Source organism: Musa acuminata, chromosome BXJ3-5 (assembly GCF_036884655.1).
Source record: "Musa acuminata AAA Group cultivar baxijiao chromosome BXJ3-5, Cavendish_Baxijiao_AAA, whole genome shotgun sequence".
NCBI lineage: Eukaryota > Viridiplantae > Streptophyta > Magnoliopsida > Zingiberales > Musaceae > Musa > Musa acuminata.
Window position 1 is genome coordinate 40,518,671 of NC_088353.1, and position 23,169 is coordinate 40,541,839.

A 23,169-nucleotide genomic window follows, 5' to 3' on the forward strand; every position below is an offset into this window, starting at 1 on the left:
TTTTTTTGCCTTTTTTTTTTTGTTTTGATATGGAAAAATGATATTGATTTATTTTATATAAAGAATATTTAATTATAATTAATTTTAAAAAATAAAATTAAAATGCTTTAAAGTAAGTCTCACTGAAGACGCGACGACTTTGGACACGAACGCCACCTACTTACACGCGCCTGTTCAAAGGGAGGTGGGATTCCCCTCCGCGCTCGATCGGTCCCCGCTTCGGCACACAGGAGGGGAGTGCGGGGGTGGGGTGGGATTCCGATTGAGTCGATGCTGGAAGGCCCAAGCGGCGACCACGGTGGTGGGTTCAAGGTGGAAGAGAAGCGAGGGCTTGGGAGCTGCAGGCTCGCGCACATGGTGGGTCGAGGAAGGCTTCTCTTTCCGCCCTCGTACTCGCGCACGCACAAAACATGTATCGCCAAAAACCTTTAAACTCGGTTGGAAACCGCGGCTGCACCAACTCCTGTTTCCGGGTTCACAAATGGCAGGAGAAAAGAAAAGAGGGCATTAAATTGGTGTCGGCCTGTTTGAAGGTTCTGCCTTTTTCTCACTGGTTTGTCGGTTTATCCATCGCTTTTCTGCCTTCTTTGCGAGGGATTCTGCTTCCGTGGTGGAAATCGGTGGCCTCCCTGCCTCATTTGCGTAAAAGATGGATCTTGCGTCTGCCCGTTTTCCTCTCCGATGTGGGAGAAGGAATACGCTTTTTACCGAGTGAAAGTAGATGGTGGGGCTAATGGTTGTCTGGCGGGATTAGGTTCAAGGCTTTGCTCCAAGCAAATGGAAAAGTATGGTGAGTCCTTTATGATCCGAGATCTCATCGTTTACGCTCAATCGTCTTCGTTCTTTATGTGCAACCTTGCTAGATTCAAGACGCAACTTTGAAGAGTGAAAATGATTTAGTGAAGAGGATCTCGCTTAAAGATTGCTCCTTTCTTGAAGCCATTTGGAGTAAAAGTTCTTCTTTGAGGATCTGTAGGATAGCCATCTGGTCCCCCCCCGCCCCGGGGACCTGCTGTGTCAGAAAGTCATGTGTTCGATTGATTCAACTGGGGACTGCAGTAAAAGGGGAAGGGAGAAAAGCCGTTCCTGACGCATTCCTATGTAGATTTACCGATTAGTGTCCTGACGTATCTCGTTTGGTCTCTTGCCTTATTTTTGTTGAAGAAAGCAATCTCCTTCAGTTCTTTATTTATTGGGGAGGTTTGTTTTCAGATAGACTGGTGCTGGAAGTCTGGAAGTAACAATAAAAGAGAAAGATTTGTGACTTACATGTTTGGTTGGTGGAAAAAGAAAAAGTCTTGATATGAAAGAGATTATTGTCGACCATTTCGTATAGGAGTCGGGTCACTTTCTCCCAAGGTGCCATCTTTATAAATTGTTCTCCTTATTTGAAGGCCCGGCATGTGGTAAAACAGTAGAAGGCCTTTTGTGGAATAAGATAATTGTGTAAACTCATGAAAGGAGGATTGGCTGGAAGGGGCAGAAAAAAGCTGCGGACCAGGAGAGAGAGCCTTAATTATGTGTACAGGAGCGAATCAGAGCAGAAATATGGCCTTTATAGCTTGGATTTGAGTTATGATATAGAGAGCAAAATTGAATTTGTACTGCTATGTCAGTCAGCGAGCTGGTGGGACAAGCTTCTGTGGCCGGCATTGCAAAGTGATCAGTCATGGGAAAGTCTTATTATATCTTGTCAGACTCATCTCCCCTTCAGCTGGTAGAGGGTGGATTTGAAAGAGATGTCCACATGCTTTAGTGAAAGGAGGTCAATTTAACTAGAATTAGGGGGTTAGGGCTCACTGCAGGGTAATGATGATGCAAGCAAGAAAGCAGATTTAGCTCTGCTGTACGTGTCTGTGGAGGGAAGGGCATCCTTTGTATGATCCCAGGAGGTAAACATGTACTTCCACATCTAGTTGCTTTTTATTCAGGTGTCCATCGGATTCGTTGTTATTTCTGATCTGTTCCAACAGTTTTTGTAGCCCTTGTTGGGGTTTTCTTTCCCAAGCTGTGGTTTTCAAGCATGGTACAAGTCGGGCCAGTTGCTGAAATTTTCCAGGTGGGAAACCCTTTCTTCAACTGGGTTTCTTGTACTCCCTTGAATTTTCTTGAATATTTAATTACTTGATTTGTTGCCTGATGCAGTAGGTTGGTGTTCCACATTTTATGGGACATAATAGTACTTGAGATTTTTCTTTTGTTGAGTGCTGCTACCTTTTGCCATGGATTGGACTTCAAAGATGCCCTTCCATTTTGATTGGGAAACTTTGGCACCATTTAATGGAGAAGAAACTGAAATATCTGAACCCGCACAGGAACTTAAATCAAAGATCGGAAGTGGCGTAGCCATGGGCAATGGATCTGTATATTCGTCCAGTGGGGTTCTGTGCTCTAGCTCTGAAATGGGCAACTGTTTATCTAAAAGCTCCATTTCAGCATCTGTTGATTCTTCATCCAAGGCAATGAAGAGGCTACCAGAGGTCGACTTTGAATCAGTTGGAGGATTTCTTCTTGTTCACCAGAACAAGAATAAAGATTTAGCTAGGGTGCATGATTTCAGAACTTCACATGCTGTAGAGTCTGCAGAAGGCATCAAGGAGTCTGTGATGGGTCTGAAGCTTGGCAAAAGAACATATTTTGAAGATCCTTGTGCTGGGAGTAACATCAAGAGCCCATCTTCTTCGGCTTCTTTCACCCCATCAACCACTTCAGTTAAGAAATCAAGAGTCTATCAGCAGAGCCTGCTGAGTTCTTACTGCCAGGTTGAAGGTTGTAATATTGACCTCAGCACAGCTAAAGATTATCATCGAAAGCATAGAGTTTGTGAGAGCCATTCCAAGTCCCCCAAGGTTGTTGTAGCTGGTCAGGACCGGAGGTTTTGCCAACAATGTAGCAGGTGGTGCTTTTTTAATTTTTTCTATAATTAGTTCCATTTTAATAATTATTATGGGCATAGATGTCTACGTGAATGAGTGTTAAAGGACTTGTAGTCCTCTTTGGTTTTAGGCATTGCAATTTGTGCTTGTTTTGTTAGTCATTCTATTTGTAGCAGATATATAAATTCACCTCCTTGGTTGTCATCTAGGTTCCATGCTTTGTCTGAGTTTGATCAGAAAAAGCGAAGCTGTCGTAGACGTTTATCGGATCATAATGCACGTCGACGGAAGCCACAGCTAGAGACTATCTCATTCAATTCTTCAAAGCTCTCTACATCATACTATGGTATTTCTTGATTTTTGGTAGTTTATAGCTTAATTTACTTATACCTTCTTTAGCCTCTGTTAGTTGTGTATTGTTTGTCAGAATTTTCTACCTTTAGCATTTGCACTAAGTACTTGGAGCTGTTGACAAAAGTTTGGTTGTTTTTCTTGGACAATATCGGTGTTCTGTTGAACAAGCCTTTTCATTTCAAGCAACTTAGGAAAGAAAGTTTCTTTGAAAACTTTTTTACACTGACATCAAGCTCTCCATAAATAGAATAACTATAAATTCCATTATCAGCAATCCTCCATGCTACAACATACAGAGTAAATTAGCTAATTTCACTATCAGCAGGCCTAGAGTAATTAGATTTATGCTTTTTCCTAAGATTTAGAAAGAGATTCATGGAATCATCTGTGGCCTTCTTTTGCCAAATATCCTCATGCTTCCATCTCAGAGAATCAATCAGCAGGTTAGGTATGTCACTTTTTTGGAATCCATCATGGCTAAATTCTGCAATAGGAAACATGACATCATCCATGTGAGGTTTTATTGAACTTGAGAAAGCAGAAAATTATCACTCAGATGCTTTCATTTGTTACTGTTCATCCTTTTTTTTCCTCTGTCCTTTATCATATTCTCCCAATATATATTATGGATATCCATCTTTGTTTTTGTGCACTTCAAGTCGTGTTCAATCTGTTCCTTCTTTTGATTAGTTTATGTAGTGAAAATAGCTATTTACCTTGTTGCAACATGCACAGAAACTCATACTTTTAATTGGGTTCCGGAGAGATTCAGGCTGAAAAATAGGAACTTGAGATGGGTTTGAGTTCCTAGGTAGTTACTTGGATTTGAGTGAAATGTGGAGGTACCTTACCTGTTGCCATGCCTAGTTACTAGTAATCGATTAAACAGGGAGTTCTTGTTCTAGGTTATAGGTGTATTTGAGATAGTGTTTTAAACTTTTAATAATGCATTGGGAATTTTTCATTGGTGTATTTGGGATAGTGTTTTAAACTTTTAATAATGCATTGGAAGTTTGGTCATCAATAACTGGGTGGAATTTTGTGTAGCTTCTCACTGGGACCATGACATTGCAGTAGATCATACTCTCTTTCTGATTTCCATGGTCTGCAATCATGTATTCAAATATTTAAGCTGACTCCATTGACCATTGATCATGTGCATTTTTATCCTTTCATGTTCATTTACTTAGCTTACTCTCTTGTGTTGTTGAAATTGGTGTAATGGCTGGCCTATGCAGATAAACAACAGGCAGGTCTTGTTTTTGGTCGACCTCCTTTTAGTCAGATGACAACCATGGCAAGTTCAATATGGGATAACCCAAGTAGCTTAAAGCTTACTCAAACCGAAGGATGTTGGATAAAGTCAAGTAAAACAGGAGGCATAAATGGGCAGCTGCATTTTCCTAGCTATGGCCACTTAAATACTGTTTCCACAGTAGGCCACAATATGGACAGTCTCTTGCCATTCAAGAGCGTTACTGCCGATGTCCTCAATCAAGGTAATGCTTTTAAGCATCTTTTTCATTTCCTTCAGAAAGGTGATCGACTTTGATTAATTTGCCAACCTGCAAGTACTACACTTTTTTCAAATGTATGGCTAGTCAGTCGTATGATTTAGTTTTGCTCAGAGGGCCCATCAGTGAAATTTTATGGTGACCATGAGAGAAAATTGTAGTGCTTGAATCTGCCTTATTTTTAGTGATAGTTTATACTCAAATAGTTTGTCATTGAACTTGTTCATGAAATCTCTAATGACATTGTTAAAAGTAACTCTTGTTATCTTATCGAAAAGAGGTATTCTAGTTCATGGATAATAAAAATAATAAACTAGCAAGGCCTGCCATCAGGCCCTGCTACTTGTGTTAGAGAAATCTACCTTATATATTCCAAATGATTGGTCAATCATTAAGATATAGCTTTAAAGTTCATTACCATGATGGCCTCTTCTTCTTCTTTGGTATAAGTCTAATCTGACGCAAATCTCTGCTATACCTTGCTGATCTAGATGTCACTGCTGCTTTTAACTTGGATGGAGCACCGGATCTCCGTTGTGCTTGCTCTCTTCTGTCAACTGAATCTCGCGTTCCACCTAATGCAAGACCTGCTCCCAGTGTACAGTTTGTATACACGTACAACAGCGATGCAGCTCATCCTGCGATGCACACATTTAACACGACGCAGGATCAGCAACTTCTCGAACAAGTGCTTCCATTCAGCTCTAGTGGTCAGTTCCAAGAGTCTTTCTTGTTCAAATCATCCTTAGGGATGGGTTTCCTTGACCCCTCCAGTCAGCTAGGTTAACAAACACCTCCGGCTGACCTCCTAATGCAAGGTGTTTGATCTGCATTCTTCCCTAGCTTCGTTTTCTGCTGAAATGTATTGTGAAGGTGCTGCCATACTGAACAGACTCCTTGTTTTGCTTGCAGGATTGATGATTCCAGGAACTGGCTATCTATGTCGGGTGATGGCTTTATCATGGTGGCACTGCTGCAGAGTAAACAGACCTCAAGTGCTTCCATTATTTTCCTTTTTCTTTTCCCCTTGTGCCAAACACATGTTCCTGTGAGGTAACTTTGAGTTCTGCAGCTTTGGTGCCTGTCTTTGGAATATACTCTGTGTTTATGGAAGTGGTTCAACATCATCCAAGCCATGAATCTAAGTTGAAAGACTTGAGATTAGACATGAATCTAAGTTGAAGGCATAGATGTTGGTAATCGGAGATCGATATGCACACAGCTTAGATACGAGAAAGTGCTAATTGGGCATGCCATCTAAGAACAATGTTCACTTCCCTCATCTCACAATTGCTTTTGTAACCAACGATAATCGTTGAAAAGAATTTTTTTGTCGAATGCACATCGATATAGATTTTGTAAAAGAACATATTAAAACAAGAATTTTTTTTTTTTTGACTCCAAAAGAAATTCACCATTGACCAAGTCATGATCGCAAAACTACAAACGCTTGGGACATTTTTATCTTTTCTAGATGTGATAACACTAGAAAATAGATTATATTGTATTGATTTTGTCATATTGAGTCAACTTCTAAGATTGATCATATAAGTTTAGTGCTAGACAAATGATCTTTCATGAAAATATCGAAGGAAAACCTAACCTTCACCGTAATAATCAACCTTGCTAATAAAGAGTTCATTGTACTTGCTAAAACATTCACTAAGTAGATATAAATCCCTATAGGGGTGACGACATAGACATTATCCCCCTTCTCCCACAACTAATATTGTCAGAGAGAATACAAAATGTGATTACTTATCAACCATAAGAGGGTCAATATATTGGATGGTGATTCTTTTCGAAGATTAGCGGGTTGACATACATGATAGCTAAACGGTTCCTTTATCTAGTATTAGGAGGAACATATCCCCATTTTGATAGGTGAGGGACATCACTTTATCTATTGTTGGGAATATGATATAGATTTTTTTTATCTTCTATTAAGAAATAAACTCATTCCAATGAAATAGTATCGCTTTATCTACGGTTGAAAGAGTATATCATTGGGTGTATGATAATAATGATATGTATAGATAACTAGATTTTGTATATATTATATTAGATTAGTACATGTGATAATTATGAGACTTATTATATGACCATTCTCTATCACTGTTAAAAGATATTCAATTCAAATGTCGAATCTTAGCTAAAGGCTTATGTATGACTGACTGTATTTATGGATAATATTGCATGAAAGCATATTGTATGCATTCTTCTTACCTATGCATGATCCATGATTACTTCAATGATTTTGTAATCTTATCTTACTCACATATCATATGCAATGTTAAATTCATTAGTTGATCAACATGTTATTAGTACCTTTTTCTTTGATCTCTATTCTCTTCTAGACATTTGTACTCATCCAAAACTATTTTCGTAAACTATAGTGTTGATTGTTTCAAGATGGTATGATGATTTCTTCGAGTTAGCGAAACACTTGGAGTTGCTATCGGGCAGCATCCGAGATGAGGTAATAATTAGGTAGCTAATAAATATGATAATTATTTATGAGATTATATTAAAAAATATTTATATATAGCTCTATATAATAAATTTTGAAGCAAGATTCACACGGTGCGATTTTCTAGCATACGAGTTAATTCGTACCAAGGCATGATATTTTTCACCCATAATGAATGAAGGCATATTTTTGTCGAATAAACCTTCATATGGTTTTATTTAGGAAGGAGAGAAGAGATACAAAATACGAACATTCTACGGATATGAGACATGAGATATCAACGTTTTTCACCCTTGAACCGAAGCACAAAAAAGAGATACAATTTTTTTTCCCCTTAAATGAAATTATCCTCGGTCTAGTTAACTTCTCTCTTTCTTATTCAATAATACTAAGAACATAAGATAGGTCAAATTAATTCTTTGGCACTGAGTTAACGATCAGATTGACCACATTAGATTAGCATTAAAATGAACCTATGAGAAAATATCATAGAAAATCCAAACCCATATATCCCTTAAAGAATATGTCCCTTTTCAAATATATTTATACAAATTTATGTACTCTTAGTGTGATTACCAATTCTTTTAGCATGAGATTGTACTTGACTAGGTCTAGTTGGGTGAATAGTGTCATAACTAAGGTTGCACCCTTCCTATGCACCAAAGCTCAACATTGATTTGGTAACATTTGAGGCTAATTCCCATCTAATTCACACTCGTGCTTAAGCCTAAGCACGACCCAAATTTTAGACTTAGCTCAAGCCTAATGACTTATAAAAAACTATAAAAAAGGATAGCTTTATTTTGGTTTCAAATTTGGTATTTCTTAAGAGAGATAGACCTTTAAAGCGTGATGTGACGTGACGTGATCATTGTAGCTAAGTTCACCCCTCACTATGTGCTAAAATTACTATCAAAGTATATAAGATGGCTATTTATGTTTAAAGCGTGACGTGATCATTGTATCCAAGTTCATCCCTCACTTCCAATGCATCTTTGCTTGATGAGCATACGATATATCACTTATTCAAAGCACCCAACATGTTCGGTATGATCAAAACATCCCATTATAAGTGAAGTGTTCATCTCAGACAAAATGTATCTAAAACATGTCTCATTATATGTGATGCATTCACTCGTGACAAAGTAGCCTTTGCTCGTGATACATTCCTTCAAGACAAAAAAAACACAAAAGTATCCGATACGATACGATCAAAGCGTCCCAATACATGCAATACATCCATCGAAGATAAAACAAAAAACATCCAAAACTCCGAGATAAAGATAAACCTCGCGTATAAAAAGGAGTCATAGGCTCTCGAATGAGCTCAATTTGGGGTTCTACCAATCGGAATCCTTCCGCCTTTGGTTCCAACCGTGCTTGCCACTTGCTCGATCATGCAAGCGAGTGGACTAGCTTTTGCTTTGCGTCTATAGATATGCTAAAACCTGTTCTGTTGAATCTGATTTCTCTTCTTGTTTTATCGATTTCAATTAGAATATATCGGGTAACAAATGCTTGCATTTATAGATCAAGCCACTCACCTTCGTGAGCTTTAGATGAGTCTACTGTGATCTTTTCCAAGCATTCGATCAACCTGAAACTATCTGGAAATTACTTCCAGTTATTTATGGCTTCCCTTAGGATAATAAATCAGTGAGTTCTCATGAACTATGATATCATTTTTTGTTATTGTCGTCGCTGCTTCTTTTTCCTGAGCTTATACATATAATTCTTACATGCAATAACATGCTGTTGCTGTATCTATATGAGCTATTTAGATTCGTTCCTGCTAATTCTCTTTGCCATCTATCCACAATCATCTCTATGATTCTTTCTATTCCTAAGCTCGGCAAAGTTTCTTTGACTTCTCTTGCAGCCATATTTGCCAAATTAGCCTTTCCCTGTTGCATGATATATTGCTGTGGAAGTTGGCATGCTTCTATTTCATTCTTCACTGTGCATCTTTTTTCTCAATTTTTCAGATGTTTTTCTTCTTTCTTTGTTGTTATTATTTTAGTTGTGTAATAATTTGGACGAATTCCCGGAAAAGGTTTATTTTGGGTTTTTCCTTCCCCTTTTTTATATTTTTCAATCGATGCTACTTTTTTAATCATATTTTTCAGAATAACCCTAACAAGACATCACAATTTCTATCCTTTTTTTTTTTTTTTTTCGGTGGATCGGTCCATAGTATGAATCTATCAATCAAACGATGAGTCGGTCCGATTCTTTAGTTACAAATTTTTTGAATAGACTTATAGTGTTTTTCAAGATACTATAAGCCTATTCAAAAATATAATATAAAAGTCTCACTATTTGATTGTTCTTTATGCTTTTAACCAATAAAGATACTAATTTAAGATTATATTTTTATACATGAGTAAGTTTCTATTGAGTTTTATTTGTTTCGGTTATAATGTTTTTGAATAGATTTATAATGTCTCATATAAATCTTATATAGATGAAATTAAATTACTACTCAGAAACATATAAGAAATTATGATAAATAGGGATGCTTTTCTATGGGAATTGGTCATAATATTTTGGTAAGATCATTGGCTAAGTTTTCTCCATCACTTAGTGTACTTATCTTCTATTCTCTTCTTTGCATTGCAGACATGGCTGGTCTTGCACCACAAGGGTCAGTGTTTGCTAAGATGAACGAGCTGTACTTCATCTTCACCTTTTCTTTAGATCATTCGACATCATTTTTGTCATCCCTCTCCTCATTGCTGTTTCCCTCTGCAGTCTAAACGCAGATGGGCATGAATTTTTCACCTCATGTGATGAGTTTATGAGAACTCCGAGAGAATCTGCTTAGAGGCATTTACGCCAATGGTGTATACGTCTATGATCACATTTTCCTGTGACCCATTTCATGCTACATTGAGATCGGGCATCCATCAGCTGATGATGACACTGCCACCTTCTGTTCTGGAGTTCTGCAGCAGCTTGACTATGGCTTGGTGGAATGCCAGGCCTTGCTGCTTGCTCCCACCAGAGAAATGGCACAGCAAATCGAGAAGGTGATGAGGGCGCTGATGGGGATATAAACAGGAATAACCTTTGTATAGGAATAAATACTAGAAGACCAAAATACGCAGCGGAATAAAATGGAACCACAATCAAACAGAACACCAAGATATACGTGGAAAACCCCTTCAATGTGAAGGGTAAAAACCACGGGGCAAACTAGAGATAATCCACTATGAGAATAATGAATATACAAATCTCAATCTCTTGCCCAAAACCCAAGCAACAACCACAAGAGAATAACTGGGATACAAGGATCACGTTACTGCCCACAATATCTAAAACCTCCCAAGTAATCACAGCAAGAGCCTACTGTAGATTTGATCTAACCTGAGATGAGAACACTGCTAGATGATTGTGAACAGTCTCTCTGCGTTGTCCTTGTCTTCTTCCCTTTCTTTCTCTTCCTCTTCTGCCTTGTTCTCCTTCTTCTCTTTGGAATCTCGTCGCTACAAAGATCTGCCTCGTTGCTGCCTTTTTATAGCTTTAATCTGCCTCTAAAACGCAGCCACCACACCCCCCTAATCTTAATTAGGGTTAGGTTAAGAGGGGGTGTGAGCTGTGGGCTGATAAAGCCCACATGGGCTGAATATGGGCCATCAGCCCAACAACCTCCCCCTTTAGCCCATAAGGGAGGCTGTCCCATGACTCCTCAATGTGAAGCCATACCGACCAACTGTCGGCATATCTCCTGTCTTTCTTTTGTTAAGGTCTTCGTCAACATGTCTGCTCTGTTGTCATCTGTATGAATTTTCTGAAGCTGCAACTGCTTCTCTTCAAATACATTTCGAATCCAGTGGTATCTGACATCTATATGCTTTGACTTGGAATGAAACATTGGGTTCTTACACAAATGGATGGCACTCTGGCTGTCACAATGCATCACATAATTTTTCTGTTTCAGCCCCAATTCTTGTAAGAATTCTTCCATCCATAACATTTCTTTGCATACCTCTATAGCAGCAATATATTCTGCTTCTGTGGTGGAGAGAGCAATACACCTTTGTAACCTGGATTGCCATGACACAGCTCCCCCTGCAAAAGTAAGTACATAACCTGAAGTAGACTTCCTCGTATCTATATCTCTTGCCATATCTGCATCTGTGTAACCTGTTAACGCAGGTGGTCCACCTCCAAAGCTTAAACAAACCTTAGAGCTCCCTCTGAGATATCTAAAAATCCACTTCACTGCTGCCCAGTGCTCTTTGCCTGGATTTGCAAGAAATCTGCTAGTAACACCCACTGCATATGCGATGTCCGGCCTCATACATACCATTGCATACATTAAACTTCCAACTGCTGAAGCATAAGGAACCTTTTGCATTTTCTCCTTCTCCTCATCACTTGACGGACTCTGTTCTGAGCACAACTTGAAGTGACCTGCAAGAGGAGAACCAACTGGCTTAGCATTGCTCATACTAAATCTTTCCAATACCTTCTCGATGTATTTCTCCTGTGACAACCAAATCTTCTTGTTTTTCCTGTCACGAGAAATCTGCATGCCTAGTATTTGCTTTGCTGGCCCCATGTCCTTCATTGCAAAAGACTCACTCAGTTCCTTCTTCAACCTGTCAATTTTAGACATATCTTTTCCAAGAATAAGTATGTCATCAACATAAAGTAAGAGAATAATAAAATTCTCACCAAACCATTTGATGTACACACAATGATCTGAAGCCGTTCTTTTGTATCCATTTTCTGTCATAAATGAATCAAACTTTCTGTACCACTGTCTTGGAGCTTGCTTTAGCCCATACAAGCTCTTCTTCAACTTGCAGACAAAATTATCTTTACCTTTGACTTTGAAGCCTTCTGGTTGCTCCATATAAATTTCCTCCTCCAAATCACCATGAAGGAAAGCTGTCTTCACATCTAACTGCTCAACCTCCAAGTCCTGGCTAGCAGCAATACCAAGAGCAACACGAATAGAAGACATTTTAACAACAGGAGAAAATATCTCTTCAAAGTCAATACCTTTCTTTTGACCAAAGCCTTTCACAACCAATCTAGCTTTGTACTTTGGTTGAGAACAATATTCTTGAGTCTTCAACCTAAAAACCCACTTGTTCTTCAAGGCCTTCATTCCATTTGGTAGCAGCACCAAATCATAAGTGTGGTTCTTTTGAAGAGCATCCATCTCTTCCTGCATAGCAACTAACCACTTCTCTTTCTGCTCACTCTCAACTGCTTCCTGGTAACTCTCTGGTTCACCTGCATCAGTAAGCATCACATACTCATCTGTAGAGTATCTTCTGGAAGGTTGACGTTGTCTAGAAGATCTTCTCAATTGAGGTTCTGCGGGAACTTGCTCTCCTACTTCTTCTTGCTCAACATGTCCTGCAGGTAAATCAATATCAGACTCTACACTATTTTCCTGCACATCTCCCTCATCACCCTGATATACTGGAGGAATAACTGGGTCACAATCTGCTAATCCTTCTACAGAAGTCTTGGCTGGTGCCTTCTTCTTCAAATCCTCAAAGGTTTGATCCTCAAAGAAGACCACATCTCTACTCCTGAACACCTTCTGCTTTTCTGGATCCCAAAGCCTGTAACCAAACTGATCATGTGAGTAACCAAGAAAAATACATTCTTTAGACTTACCATCTAGCTTGGACCTCTCATTATCTGGAACATGTGCAAATGCACGACAACCAAACACTCTCAAATGCCTGTAGGAAACATCTTTCCCTGACCATACATGCTCTGCAACATCACCATCTAGGGCTGTACATGGTGATAAGTTGATCACATCAACTGCAGTCCTCAAAGCCTCATCCCAAAACCTTTTGGGTAGCTTGGCCTGTGAAAGCATACATATGATCTTTTCCATGATGGTGCGGTTCATCCTCTCTGCAATTGCATTATGCTGAGGTGTACCAGGAACTGTCATCTCATGTTGGATCCCATGCGACCTGCAATAGTCATTAAACAATCCCATATACTCACCACCATTATCTGATCTTATGCATTTCAATTTCCTTTCTGTCTCCCTTTCAACCCTGGCATGAAACTCTTTGAAGACATTAATAACCTGATCTTTGGTCTTCAAAGCATAAGCCCAAACTTTCCTGGAAAAATCATCTATAAAAGTGACAAAATAAAGTGCACCACTTATACCAAGAACATCAACAGATCCACCAGGAGTTTTTGTCCTCAAAGGACCACATACATCTGTATAAACACGGTCTAAGGCATGCATTTTTCTAGACAAAGCAGCACTAGCAAATGAAACTCTATGTTGTTTACCAGCCAAACAATCAATACAAGGGTTCAGATGTATACCTCTGAGATCTGATAATACCTCTCTCTTGGAAAGAGCTTGCAGCCCCTTCTCGCTCATGTGTCCCAATCGCCTATGCCACAACTCCATACTGAAGTCTTTCTCTGTAGCATTTAACTGCTCACCATAAGCTTTAGCCTGCAACCTGTACAAAGTATGACATTTCTTTCCATTAGCTATAACAAGAGAACCCTTACTGAGCTTCCATTGCCCTCTGTGAAATCTGCTTTCATACTCTTCATCATCTAGTCTTCCAACTGAAATTAAATTTAGCCTCAAGTCAACCACATGCCTCACATCCTTAAGTACCAACTTACAGCCAAGGTTGGTCTTTAAATGGATATCACCCATGCCAATGATGTCTGCTGTGCCATAGTTGCCCATCTTGACAACACCAAAGTTTCCAGACCTGTATGTAGCAAAAAACTCCCTCCGTGGTGTAGCATGATAAGAAGCACCTGTGTCAATCACCCACTCAAGATCCTGACACACACAAGAAAAAATATCATCAGAAGGAGACAAAATCAAATAATCACCACCCTACACTGTAGCTGTAGTATTATCCTTTGACTCTGTAAACTCCACTTCTTTTCCCTTTTTCTTGTTCTTCTTAGGTTGCTTACATTGGTTCTTGTAATGTCCTTTCTCACCACAGTTATAGCAAACAATATCTTTTCTTGATCTTGACTTGCTCCTACCCATACGTGAACTGCTTCTAGACTTTGACCTTCCTCTGTTCTCTGAGATAAGTGCCTGTGAATCATTCTGAGATGTTGCCGAACTCTTTCTTCTCAACTCCTCATTCAACAAACTGCTTGTTACTTGACTCATAGTGACAATACCATCTGGCGCAGAATTACTAAGGGAAACCACCAGTGTCTCCCAACTTTCTGGTAATGAACTGAGAAGTAACAATGCCTGCAACTCATCATCAAGAGACATTCTCATAGAGGATAACTGGTTAGTAATACTCTGCATTTCATTCAAATGCTCAGCAATAGAAGCACCCTCTCTATATTTTAGGTTCACAAGTTTTCTGATCAAAAAAGCTTTGTTGCCGGCTGTTTTTCTTTCATAGAGACTTTCCAATTTTTTCCAAAGAGAATATGCAGAAATTTCAGTAGAAACATGGTGAAATACACTATCATCAAGCCACTGTCTAATAAATCTAATTGTTTTTCGATCTAACCTCTTCCACTCATCATCTATCATAGTTGTAGGTTTTGCACTATCCCCTTGCAAAGGTCCATACAAATCTTTGCAATACAAGAGATCTTCCATTCTTGGTTTCCATATCATCCAATTATTTCCATTCAAACTAATCATGCGAGAAATATTACTGGCCTCCATGTTCAAATACAAAAATTAAATCACCAAAACCCCGCTCTGATACCAGTTGATGGGGATATAAACAGGAATAACCTTTGTATAGGAACAAATACTAGAAGACCAAAATACGCAGCGGAATAAAATGGAAACACAATCAAACAGAACACCAAGATATACGTGGAAAACCCCTTCAATGTGAAGGGTAAAAACCATGGGGCAAACTAGAGATAATCCACTATGAGAATAATGAATATACAAATCTCAATCTCTTGCCCAAAACCCAAGCAACAACCACAAGAGAATAACTGGGATACAAGGATCACGTTACTGCCCACAATATCTAAAACCTCCCAAGTAATCACAGCAAGAGCCTACTGTAGATTTGATCTAACCTGAGATGAGAACACTGCTAGATGATTGTGAACAGTCTCTCTGCGTTGTCCTTGTCTTCTTCCCTTTCTTTCTCTTCCTCTTCTGCCTTGTTCTCCTTCTTCTCTTTGGAATCTCGTCGCTACAAAGATCTGTCTCGTTGCTGCCTTTTTATAGCTTTAATCTGCCTCTAAAACGCAGCCACCACACCCCCTAATCTTAATTAGGGTTATGTTAAGAGGGAGTGTGAGCTGTGGGCTGAATATGGGCCATCAGCCCAACAGGTGCTCGGTGACTGCCTGGGCGTCAAAGTTCGTGCCTGTGTCGGAGGAATCAGTGTCCGGATCGATCAACGGGTCCTCTTCGGGGCGTTCATGCCGTGGTTGGCACTCCCGGTCGTGTCCTCGACGTGTTAAGGAGGCGATACCTTCGCTCTGACCACATCAAAATGTTTGTCCTGGACGAGGCAGATGAGATGCTTTCGCGTGGCTTCAAGGACCAGGTTCGATCTTCTTCCTGCTCGCCGGTTTCGGTTTCCCGTTCATGCGAACTTGACAAGGGGTAGCGTGTCGTTGCAGATCTACGACATCTTTCAGCTACTCCTTTCAAGAGTTCAGGTGGGACTCTTCTCTGCGACGATGCCACCGGAGGCCCTTGAGATCACCAAGAAGTTCGTGAACAAGCCTGTTGGGATCCTCGTGAAGCGAGATGAGTTGACTTTGGAGGGTATCACGCAGCACTACGTCAACGTTGACAAGGAAGAGTGGAAGTTTGACACGCTGTGCGATCTCAATGAACTGGTGGCGATCAGTCAGTCTGTCATCATCGTCAAGACCCGTCGCAAGGTCAACTGGCTCACTGAGAAGTTGAGGAGCAAAGACCAGACGGTGTCAGCGACTCATGGAGACATGGATCAGAACACGAGGGACATCACATCATCATGCGCGAGTTCCGATCGGATTCCTCTCGTGTGCTCATCACCACAGACCTTCTTGCTCGTGGTATCGACGTGCAGCAGGTCTCGCTGGTCGTGAACTATGTATGATCTGCCAACGCAATCGGAGAGCTACCTCCACAGGATCGGACGAGGTGGGAGGTTTGGGAGAACACAGAGTGACTCTAAAACAGAGAAATCATCAAACACATTATTTGTTTTCTCTTTCTCTGTTAACAATGGTGTCGCCAATAGAAGGTTGGGCTCGAACATGTCAGAAACAACATATTGTTGTTTTCTCTAAGGTGAATGTGCCACACCACACATCCCTCAAGAAAAATGGAACTTTGGTTATTCACATGGACTCATACCCTTTTGCCTGGGGAGCAGTTACTCATATGGCTTGTTGCTTGACCAAAGGCCAGTGGTGGATGAGTCTTACGAGAGGCTAAAGGTCATTGCTTCTTTATAGAGAGAAGAAGGCTTAGAGAGTGGGGTGTCTTTCATGTGACCTCTCTGTCATGGTGTGTTTCTCTTCTCTCTCAAAGAACATCTTTTGATATTCCGTTAAAATTCATTCTTCCTTTTTATTGTGGAAATTTCTATTTGGTATGCTACATTTCTTTGTTGTCAGTGATAGGATACTGCCTCCTGCCACTTCATGCTCCTTGAATACTATAAAGAAGCGAATTGTCCTCTACCAAACACAGCATGAAGAACAAGGGATATCTTCCCTCCTAGCTCATGCCAAGAGTTTGTCTCTCCAGGTGTGAGGTCAGTCATCTCACTCTCTTCAACTTCTCTGATTCATTCATCAAATTACCTGGCATTCCTTTGTTTTTGGTGCAATATACTGAGTCATGTCATACCTTTCTTCTCCACATGGTTCATGCAGGTAAGTTCAGTGGCATTGTAGTTTGAGGGAACTTCTCTGCTCCACCTTCTTTACACCATGCACACTTCATTTCAGTTCTGAAGGTAGCTTAACTATGGGCGGAGTAGGCAATGACAGGAAAGCCAAGGCAGCAAAGAATCAAAAGAGCTACTTCGACGTGTTGGGTCTCTGCTGCTCGTCCGAAGTCCCCCTGATCGAAAAAATTCTGAAGCCTTTGGATGGTGTTCAGAAGGTTTCAGTGATCGTTCCCTCAAAGACAGTCATAGTAATCCATGACAGCCTCCTCATTTCTCAACATGAGATAGGTAAGTTCATCTAAACAAGAACACTCTATTCTAAGACATTTACTCCTTTAATCGTTCATGCTGTAATAGATCACTCACTCCAGTGCGAGAAACTTCAGTACCCCTCTGTTTCTCCTCCTGCTACTTGCTCTGAAATAATCTAGCCTGGGGGGTTGCCATACAAATTTTGGCTCAGTGATGATGCTAGAACAGCTGTATCGAAATTGACAGTTCGATTTCATCATGAAGGGACCATCCTTAGTGTAGTTGAGGTGCATAAGACCTATACCTGCCTAGTTAAATTTTGAGAGCTGCCTGCTAGGACCACCAGACTGATATCTATGAACCTTCAATTGGCTAGAATTTGTAGATGTGAGCAACAACAATGATCACTTGATGTTCTGCAAAAAAATTGCATCTCCAAGAACATTGAAATCTTCTTTAATGTGTCTTATTTTGCTTTGGTTCCATCAGCTAAGGCACTGAACCAGGCAAGATTGGAAGCTTCGGTTCGCGCATATGGCACTGCAAAGACTACCAAGAAATGGCCAAGCCTATATATATTGGCTTGTGGAGTACTACTTCTGGTCTCACTGTTTAAGAAGTTCTTCCATCCACTGCAATGGTTTGCGATAGCTGCAGTGTTGGTCGGCATACCACCAATCATGCTGAGAAGCATTGCAGCCATTAGGAAGCTTACACTGGACATCAACATCCTTCTACTTATCGCAGGTAGATCAATTTCTCATTTTCTGGAAGAGCTGTACACATGAAAAAAGTTTTGAATGACAGTGAAAGTTGCATGAAGCTCACAGCCTTAGCAGCAAAGGATTTACATCGAGAATGAAGATTACAGATCAAGGTTCCTTCCCTAAGATTCACCACCATTATCATTTTTGTCGAAGTTGGAAGTACCACCTTGTTTCAAATTTATGATTTTACAACAAGTTGTTTCCATCATCAGTAGAAAAGTTGAACCCACCCCAAAAGAAGCAGGAATCAAACTATCTGAACATACAATAGCACATGAAATGTTAGAACTTAGAACTAACCAAAACAGAAATAAGTGTTTTTTTCCTCCATCCAATCTGGAATTTGAATTTTGTCTGCATCATTTTGAAGAAATAATCTATTGGTGACCACAATGGGCTGTTGCTGCCTTGTTGGTGTCTTTTGGCAGTTGGTGGGGCAGTTGCATTCAGGGACTATTCAGAAGCTGCCTTTATTGTGCTCCTGTTCACAGTTGCTGAATGGTTGGAATCAAAGGCCAGCAGTAAGGTACTTACTCCAACAACATTATCAGCTTTCCTTTGCTCTCTCATGCACTGTTGTACTTCAGAAAAGAGACCTTCTTCCAACCTCTTGGCTCTGAGTTCAGAGGTGGACCACCCTTGAAAGCATAGATTGGTTTGCTCATAGTAATAGTATTCTGTTAAATAAATGACAAATCATAGGATAATTTTTATTTGAGCTGGCAATTCTCCAATTGATTCTGTGAAAATGAATCAACTCAGTTGTTCACAAACTTATCTATTTATCCTCTATTACTTCTAGAACAAACTATGAATTACAAGCTGGCAATGCTTTCTACTGCTCATCTTTGAGCCAATCTTTTTCATTATTTATCAAGACATCTTCTTGCAGCTTATTCAAATATATCAAAAGCTATTATTTTATCACTTTTATTTATCCAAATTTTCTTTGAGATTTTACCTGGCTTACGAATATGTTCAATTCTAGAACTTTTACTACTTGTTCATTTGTGCTTGGGAATCATCCTAATATCCCAATAACAAAGGCTACATACTGCTTTTCTGCTAATTCTAAGTTGTAATATCCATAGAGTAGCAATCTTTACTAGCTGAAATGAGCTAACAATCCTAACCTGCAGGCCACAGCAGGGATGTCCTCACTGATGAGCATGGCTCCTCAGCAGGCTGTTCTAGCTGAAACAGGTCAGGTTGTGGATGTCGAGGATGTCGAAATTAATACCTTAATTGCAGTCAAAGCAGGAGAAGTAATCCCAATAGACGGCATCGTAATCGATGGGTGGAGTGAAGTTGATGAGAGAAGCCTTACAGGAGAGTCCTTCCCTGTAGCCAAGCAACCTAATTCCCTGGTTTGGGCTGGCACACTCAGCATAGATGGTATCATCCTCCCAATATAGTCTTTTAAACTGAACTGCTCCATTTGAGGAATTCAGCAAACATTCTGCGAGAGGCATTGCAGGTTATGTTAGTGTGAGAACAACTTCTCTTTCAGAGAACTCTGCAGTAGCTAAAATGACAAGTTTGGTGGAAGAAGCACAAAGTAGCAGGTCAAGGACACAGAGATTGATAGACTCCTGCACGAAGTACTACACACCAGGTTTATACTTTCAATTAACTAAACATGAAATGAACCTAAAAGGAGATGTACCTCTTGCACAAATATATTGAATATTAGATGATTAAATGTCGGCAAAGATGTGATAACCAAAAAATTACTACATCTTATGGAAGTATGATATCTGCTGCTAAACCAATCAGCTTGAATCATCAAAGACTTCTTCCTCATCTTTGCCTGTCTTCAATGCAGCTGTGGTGATTGTAGCAGCTGGAGTGGCATTAATTCCTTTTCTAATGAGAGCTAGCAACCCCAGAAGCTGGTTCCAATTGGCACTGGTCCTTTGTGTGAGTGCATGTCCATGCGCACTGGTGCTGTCCACTCCGGTTGCAACCTTTTGTGCACTCCTGAAAGCAGCCAGGACAGGGCTCCTCATCAAAGGAGGGGATGTTCTTGAAGCCCTGGCCAAGATTAGAGTTGTGGCGTTCGACAAGACAGGGACGATAACAAAAGGAGAGTTCACTGTTGTGGAGTTTGAATCGATGAGCAGCAAAGTCAATCTTCATACACTTCTTTATTGGTAAGACTAGGCTAAAGTAGGATTTGCTAGCAATTACTATTTGCATTTGTTCATTTAAATTAGATGGCAGACAAGGAAAGATGATTGTCCTTAACACATTACTTCAGAGAGAATGTTCCTGATAAAAAGAAAAATAATTTGGAAAGAAATGTGCAAGAACAGCTCAGCTAGTCAAAGATCAGCAAGTGAAAGCAGTGAGATTGGAGGATCATCTGACAAGTTTGTCATGCATTTCATGTCTATCAATTTAATCTCTAATTACAACAAGAGATTTTTGTGCTTTATTTTTCTGGGACATAGTATGTGCAACATATTGAGAAGTAGACTCAAAGTTTGGCATCTCTGCAGGGTGTCAAGTATCGAGAGTAAATCGAGCCATCCAATGGCATATGCACTTGTTGACCATGCTCGTTCATATTCTATTGAACCAAAACCAGAGAGTGTAAAGGAATTCCGAATCTATCCTGGAGAAGGAATTTATGGAGAAATAGAAGGAAGAAACATTTATATTGGGAACAAAAGAATAGCAGCAAGGGCTTCATCTGAGACAGGTAAATCATATGTTCTCAACCATGTAATTCCTTGAGTAAATGATTACACACTGATTCTGAATCTGCTGCAGTACTTCATATTTTTTCAATGATATCTCTGGAGCTTTTCTAGTAGTGCAATTAACTAGCATGAGATTTCTAAAATGAACATTTTAGAGACAAACAAAGTTGGATGTATAGACAGAACTGATCGGCTCATAGCTCAGGATGAACAGGGTAGACTATAATGCCAATGAGAAAAAGAATGCAGGCAAAAATGCAATTTGATATATAATTTTAGCTATGAACAAGTATTCTGGTCTAGTTTGTCTTTTATTCAGAACTATCAAAATATTGTTGCTGAATTCGTGCTTCCTAAGGCAATAGATTCTATTTTATGAGAGAAAGCAGGAACATACAGTTTCCTAAGCTATATTCACTTTCAATATATGAACAATGTTTAAAATTTGTATGACATCTTGTCCTGAAAACTGCAGTTCCAAACATGGCGGACATGAAGGGGGGAGTCACCTATGGTTATGTGTTCTTGGACATGATACAAGTTGGAACATTTGCCCTATCTGATACATGCCGAACAGGAGCTGCAGAAGCTATCAAGGAGTTGAAATTATTGGGCATCAAAACAGCAATGCTCACTGGAGATAGCACAGAAGCAGCAATGCATGCACACGGACAGGTAATTTGGTTTACTTGTTCCCAGAACACTGTAAGACCTTAAGAACACTTTTGCAGGATGATGACAACTTGGTATCATCTTTATCAAAATTTATGCAGCAAAATCCTAAGTAGTCTGAGGACAACACAAACACTTTCTGATACTTCTTTTCCTTTGTTAAACAGATAGAGCATGGAATGGAAATAATTCATGCAGAGCTTCTACCAGAAGACAAGGTTCACTTGATTGACAGTCTCAAGAAAAGGGAAGGGCCTACAGCAATGGTGGGAGATGGGGTGAATGATGCACCTGCATTGGCCATGGCAAGCATTGGGATCTCCATGGGGGTATCAGGCTCTGCGGTTGCAGTGGAGACCAGCCACATAGCCCTCATGTCGAACGACCTCCGCAAGATTCCCAAAGCCATAAGGCTGGCGAGGAAGACGCGATTTAAGATCGTCGCAAACATCGTCTTCTCGCTGGCAACAAAGATTGCCATCTTGGCCATGGCCGTCGCGGGGCATCCACTTCTTTGGGCAGCAGTCCTAGCTGACGTCGGCACATGTCTGCTGGTCATCTTCAACAGCATGACCCTGCTGCAAACAAGCAAACCCTCGCAGGCAAAATGCTGCAGCTCTTTCCACAACAGGCTCAAGGACCGGCGGCTGCAGAGTCCGAGCTTCCAGGATGAGCATTGCTGCCATGATCATAAGAAGGCCATAGCCGTGACTGATGCAAACCATACCAGTGATGGTTGCTGCATGGCCAATGGGGATGAGTTTGGGAGAGAAAGAGGCTGTTCATCTGCAGAAGGGACAACAGGGAGGAGAGAGATTGGTGGGTGCTGCAGGAGTCACATAGATGGTTACTGTGCAGGTGAGAGTGCAATGGTACAAATACCTGAGATCATGACAGAGTGGAAGAGGGAGAAGACAGCAGCCACCTGATCACGAGGCTCAGATAGATTCAAAGGAAGATTCTATTGGAATCTTGTTGGACTCATCCAATTTTTATGGATTCTGTGAGATTTATCATAGAGGCCATCGACGTTATTCCTTATTACATTCGAATCATAATTTCTTTCTAACAGCTTCCATTGTTCATAACCAAATTTACCATAAAACTTATAAATTTTCTACTAAGTACATCAGCTACAATATTTGTTTTACCCGGATGATAACGGATGGTACAATCATAATCCTTTAGAAGTTTTATTCGTCTTCGTTGCCTCATATTTAATTCTTTTTGTGTAAAAATATACTTTAAACTCTTATGATCAGTAAATATATCAAATGTCTGCCCATACAAGTAATGTTTTCAAATCTTTAGAGCAAAAATGATTGCTGCCAATTTCAAATCATGAGAAATTGATCTTTGTGGTTCATCACAAATAGGAACTGATTTGACTGACGTGAAATATCCTTAATTTACAGATAAATAAAATAAAATTTATTATTATTATTTTTCACTCTGAATAATTTCTGAGAAACGAATTAGTGGAAAGCAATTTATCGGATCCGAACATTACCGATGATGTCCAAATAGCCCAGTGACGTGACGCAGTGAACTGTTTGTTGATAATGTGCATAAATATAATATCGGATCCGGGTCTGAATCCGATTACTTATTGGAATCGGATTGAAAAAGGATCCGACCCCAGCGTAGAAACCGACTGTCATCTCGACATCTGTCACCGAATATATCATTTAATTAC

At 40.0% G+C, this 23,169-nt stretch overlaps 2 protein-coding genes and 1 pseudogene across 6 annotated transcripts; all 3 read left to right on the plus strand.

The window, feature by feature from the left end:
- The first annotated feature begins 255 nt into the window (after nt 1-255).
- LOC135584907 (squamosa promoter-binding-like protein 12) lies at nt 256-5,908 on the plus strand. 4 transcript variants are annotated; one of them, XM_065150765.1, is made up of 7 exons: nt 256-1,892; nt 1,974-2,059; nt 2,316-2,896; nt 3,086-3,222; nt 4,469-4,729; nt 5,236-5,454; nt 5,657-5,908. In XM_065150765.1, exons 1-7 carry the CDS (start codon nt 1,880-1,882, stop codon nt 5,794-5,796), a joined length of 1,437 nt encoding a protein of 478 aa, XP_065006837.1. In that variant the 5' UTR covers nt 256-1,879; the 3' UTR covers nt 5,797-5,908. The 4 variants fall into 4 exon arrangements, with proteins under 4 accessions (XP_065006837.1, XP_065006838.1, XP_065006839.1 ...); XM_065150766.1 differs by having other exon boundaries at nt 260-1,892; nt 2,146-2,896; XM_065150767.1 differs by having other exon boundaries at nt 260-1,892; nt 2,149-2,896.
- A 4,068-nt stretch (nt 5,909-9,976) lies between these two features.
- Nucleotides 9,977-16,417, plus strand: LOC135638432 (eukaryotic initiation factor 4A-like; annotated as a pseudogene).
- Nucleotides 16,418-16,557: 140 nt separating this feature from the next.
- On the plus strand, nt 16,558-22,623 carry LOC103985894 (cadmium/zinc-transporting ATPase HMA2-like). Of its 2 annotated transcripts, XM_065151644.1 has the most exons (12): nt 16,558-16,689; nt 16,800-16,939; nt 17,136-17,365; nt 17,819-18,076; nt 18,153-18,206; nt 18,525-18,622; nt 19,236-19,491; nt 19,574-19,711; nt 19,922-20,249; nt 20,598-20,800; nt 21,277-21,476; nt 21,641-22,623. In XM_065151644.1, exons 3-12 carry the CDS (start codon nt 17,155-17,157, stop codon nt 22,400-22,402), a joined length of 2,508 nt encoding a protein of 835 aa, XP_065007716.1. In that variant the 5' UTR covers nt 16,558-16,689; nt 16,800-16,939; nt 17,136-17,154; the 3' UTR covers nt 22,403-22,623. The 2 variants fall into 2 exon arrangements, with proteins under 2 accessions (XP_065007716.1, XP_009402027.2); XM_009403752.3 differs by lacking the exon at nt 18,153-18,206 and having other exon boundaries at nt 16,597-16,689; nt 16,806-16,939.
- Nucleotides 22,624-23,169: the final 546 nt, after the last annotated feature.

Excerpts from the sequence above, each read along its gene's own strand:
- LOC103985894 (XM_065151644.1), top strand. The coding sequence starts at position 17,155 with ATGGGCGGAGTAGGCAATGACAGGAAAGCCAAGGCAGCAAAGAATCAA. Across the intron at positions 18,077-18,152 it reads CATCCTTCTACTTATCGCAG|CTCACAGCCTTAGCAGCAAA; the intron begins GTAGATCAATTT and ends AGTTGCATGAAG. Across the intron at positions 21,477-21,640 it reads CAATGCATGCACACGGACAG|ATAGAGCATGGAATGGAAAT; the intron begins GTAATTTGGTTT and ends TTTGTTAAACAG.
- LOC135584907 (XM_065150765.1), top strand. Across the intron at positions 2,897-3,085 it reads TTTTGCCAACAATGTAGCAG|GTTCCATGCTTTGTCTGAGT; the intron begins GTGGTGCTTTTT and ends GTTGTCATCTAG. Across the intron at positions 4,730-5,235 it reads TGCCGATGTCCTCAATCAAG|ATGTCACTGCTGCTTTTAAC; the intron begins GTAATGCTTTTA and ends TTGCTGATCTAG.